At 40.4% G+C, this 4,247-nt stretch overlaps 1 protein-coding gene across 1 annotated transcript in view; it reads left to right on the top strand.

Moving 5' to 3' along the window:
* Window positions 1-3,264: 3,264 nt before the first annotated feature.
* Window positions 3,265-4,247, top strand: part of LOC118746144 (polycomb group RING finger protein 3) — a gene marked incomplete in the record, with an annotated part of 16,571 nt that continues 15,588 nt past the window's right edge. The window contains 3 exon segments of the mRNA XM_036479929.1: window positions 3,265-3,494; window positions 3,624-4,012; window positions 4,076-4,228. Of these exon segments, the coding sequence (XP_036335822.1) occupies window positions 3,907-4,012; window positions 4,076-4,228 (259 nt within the window).

Below are 4,247 nucleotides of genomic sequence, written 5' to 3'. Positions count from 1 at the left end.
GCCTGACTATGACGAGGTACGTATAGCAATAACGCGGCTGAAAAACAACAAAGCCGCTGGAGCTGACAGCCTGCCAGCTGAGCTATTCAAGTACGGCGGCGAGGAGTTGATAAGGTGCATGCATCAACTCTTGTGCAGAATATGGTCAGATGAACGCATGCCCGACGACTGGAATTTAAGTGTGCTCTGCCCAATCCCCAAGAAAGGCGACCCCGCAATATACGCCAACTACCGCGGGATCGGCCTTCTAAGCATAGGTTATAAGGTCTAATCGAATGTATTGTGTGAAACACTGAAGCCCACCGTAAACGAACTGATTGGACCTTATCAGTGTGGCTTTAGGCCTGGAAAATCCACCATAGATCAAGTATTTACAATACGCCAAATCTTGGAAAAGACCCGCGAGAATAGGATCGACACACACCATATATTTGTCGATTTCAAAGCCGCTTTCGACAGCACGAAGAGAAGCTGCCTCTGTGCCGCGATGTCTGAATTTGGTATCCCCGCGAAACTAATACGGCTGTGTAAAATGACGTTGAGCAATTCCACCAGCTCCGTCAGAATAGGGAAGGACCTCTGCAAGCTGTTTGATACCAAACGAGGTTTCAGACAAGGCGACTCCTTTTCTTGTGATTTCTTTAATCTGATGTTGGAGAAGATAATAAGAACCGCAGAACTGAACCGCTCAGGCACAATTTTCTAAAAGAGCGTGCAATTGCTGGCATATGCCGATGACATCGATATCATCGGTAACAAAAACCCGAAGTCTGTTCTGCCTTTTCCAAGTATGATAAGGAAGTAAGGCGAATGGGTCTGGTGGTAAATGAAGACAAGACGAAGTATTTCCTGTCATCAAACAAACAGTCAGCACATTCGGGCCTTGGCACCCACGTCACCGTTGATAGTTTGAAGTTTGAAAAAGTAGACGACTTCGTTTATTTGGGAGCCAGCATTGACACCAGTTATAATGTCAGCCTTGAAATCCAACGGAGAATTACTCTTTCCAACAAGTACTACTTTGGGCTGAGTAGGCAATTGAGGAGCAAAGTCCTCTCTCGTAGTACAAAGATCACACTCTATAAGTCACTCATCATGCCTGTGCTGGTGTATGGCGCGGAGGCATGGACAATAAAAGAATCTGATGAGGCGGTTCTTGGAGTTTTCGAGAGAAAGATTCTGCGAAAGATTTATTGACCTTTACACGTTGGTGATGGCGAATATCGCAGACAATGGAACGATGAGCTCTGTCCAACGATATAGACATAGTGCAGCGAAGTATAATTCAGTGGCTCCGCTGGCTTGGCCACGTCGTTCGAATGGACAGAAATGCTCCTGCTCTCAAAATATTCAACGCGGGCCGCGATGCGCATAACAGAGGAGGAGGAAGGCCTCCTCTGCGTTGGAAAGACCACAGGGTGGCGCCGAATGAGCTATATGGTTTAAATGGTTTATCACTTTTTTATTTATGCGATTATTATATTTTTTTTTAAATACAGTATATTATTGGGGAATTTTTTGCAATTAGCTTTGAAAAATGATATCCTGTAAGTGATGTCTATTTTCTGCTTCGCACATACGTGCCCTTTTTAGCATATTTTCCATAACTTTTCGCAGAATTTCGGGTGTAATGGCCATGATTTCATTTCGAATACTGGTTTGGAGTTGGAGAATGGTTTTTGGTTTGTTAACGTACACTATTACTTTCAAATATCCCCAAAGAAAACTGTCAGGAGCTGTTAAATCTGGTGAAAGTGGAGGCCAGTTAAAATCGCTTGTGCGCGAAATAATGCCTTCGCCGAATATGTCCCTTAGCAAAGCCATTGAGGCACGTGCAGTGTGTGCTGTGGGTCCATCTTGTTGAAACCACAAGTTTGGATGGTTTTCCACAGGTGGCCTAGTAAAATTTTCCAACATCGTCCGATATGCAGCACAGTTGACAGAGATTGAGACACCACTTTCATTTAAAAAAAATGTGGACCAAATATCCACGATAGGTGTTCTTCCGGCACCAGGAAGGGTTCTTACAGACCCATTTTGACGAAAATTTCCAATCAAATGGTTTATTGCTGACGCTGTGGGTGCAATGCGCACATTAAAATGACGACGATATGCACGCTGTGTCAACACAATAGACCGTTGGTTAAAAAAAAAAAATCAATTATTTGTGCACGTTGTTCGATCGTGTAATGATTCATAATTAATTCCCCAAGTCTTCTTCACAAATTTCTGAAACAACAGAAAAAATAATTAAAAAAAGTTATAAAGAATTCAAACCATATAGCTCATTCGGCGCCACCCTGTAGTTTTAATAATTTTAAACAGATTTGGATCACAAAATTTCTTGTACGTCAAAATATATTCGAAAGACTATACTTAGGGCCGTTTTCACCATCTCTGGTTAACACTAATACAATGTTCTGACCGACAACGAAAACACTTTGAAAACGACTTTTGGGACTGTGGGCTGAAGGCTGTTCACACCGACTGTTGGTGTTTTCGTTGACATTTCTTACATCCTTTGTTTACAGTTTTGCGGTACAAATACAAAACCAAAATACTTTTCCTTCTATTTCTTTTCATTAACAAACTCTTACTTCCATGCTTATTTTATTTTGTTCAGCCAATTAACAATAAATCCGAAATGGCGTATTAAAGATGATAAAATATGACTTCCACTTCGATAGATAATCGAAAAAAACTAGTGCAGACACCGATTGGAATGAGTGGAACGTGAGTTTTCAATTGGTTTTCATCGAAAACTTGTTTTCGTTTGACAGATTTTACATTGACGAAAACACAAGTCTTAGGTCGAAAACCAGTTTTAGGGCCGGTTACTCAATGTCTGGTTAACACTAATCTCCGGTAAAACATCGTTATCGACGTTACCGACTCCATGTTATATGCATGGAGCCGAACACGTCGATAACGATGTTTTACCAGAGATTAGTGTTAACCGGACATTGAGTAATCGGCCCTTAGCAACGAAAACATCTTTTCGATGTCGGTCAGAACATGGTATAAGCCCCAGTTAAACATTGTTACCGACATTACCGACGTTAAGTGAATGGAGTCAGTTCCGTCGGTAACGATGTTAAACTGGGGATTAGTGATAACCAGAGATGGTGAAAACGGCCCTTAGGGCCGTTTACTCACTATATGGTTAACACTAATCTCCGTTTAAACATCTTTATCGACGTGTTCGGCTCCATGATTAGTGTTAACCAGACATTGAGTAATCGCACACTACTATTTAGTTTGCTCGATTTGTAAGCAAAGCTTCTCAGCGGTGTAAAACATACTATTCTGAATAACCTAAACGTGCGAAATTCACAATAGCACTATTCGAGATATTGACACAACTTAAATCCATGAGCGATGTAGACGTAGTGTAATGCATGAACGAAAAAGGCAATTGACAGTCACAATTGCCAACCTCTCATAGATTTTTCAACCTATTCAATACTTCAATAAAAATATATAAAAAAGGCCGTGTTCGTGTCAATTTTTAGGTTTCCAAATAATTATTTTACTCATTTCTTTTTAGAAACAATATATTCAGTGTTTATTTTTGTGAAGCCATTCGTTTATACTTAGATATGTATCTCGAATAAAATTTATAGGAAGCGAAGTTGTATACATTCAAGAATGCAGTTCAGCTAAAAGCGGCTAGATACTCTACGGAAAAAATCGTTGTCGGATGTGGAGCGGTTAGCCGTAATAGTGCCTCATATCAAAGCAAGAAGATTAGTAAAAGCAGAATAATAACTTGCGGGTTTTATCTGCCCCAAGTTCGCGGTCGATGATTGGTACTCTCATTTTGGTGTCGGGGCACAAGTGCAATGTTTACTAAGGTACTGCAGTGTACCTGCCATCTACATACAGCAGAACACAGTCGAAAAAGCAATGGAACGTCGTGTTAAGCTTAAGACCATAAACCCGCACATAACGTGCAAGATTTGTGGAGGTTACTTTATTGATGCGACAACCGTAACTGAGTGCTTGCATACATGTAAGTAATATGTTATTTAAAAGGTTAATTTCTTTAATGAATATTTATATCTTCGGGTAACAGTTTGTAAAAGTTGTTTGGTAAAACATTTGGAAGAAAAGAAAACCTGCCCCACCTGCGACAATGTTATCCATCAGTCACATCCTCTTCAATATATCAGCTTTGACCGAACTATGCAGGATATTGTTTATAAGCTAGTACCAAATCTTCAAGAAGGTTTGTTTTCATTAAACTA

The sequence above is a fragment of the Rhagoletis pomonella genome, unplaced genomic scaffold (assembly GCF_013731165.1).
Source record: "Rhagoletis pomonella isolate Grant_MI unplaced genomic scaffold, Rhpom_1.0 Rhpom_scaffold_00010, whole genome shotgun sequence".
Lineage (NCBI taxonomy): Eukaryota > Metazoa > Arthropoda > Insecta > Diptera > Tephritidae > Rhagoletis > Rhagoletis pomonella.
The sequence above is the reverse complement of the archived record's forward strand: the minus strand, read 5'-3'. Positions and strand labels throughout refer to the sequence as shown.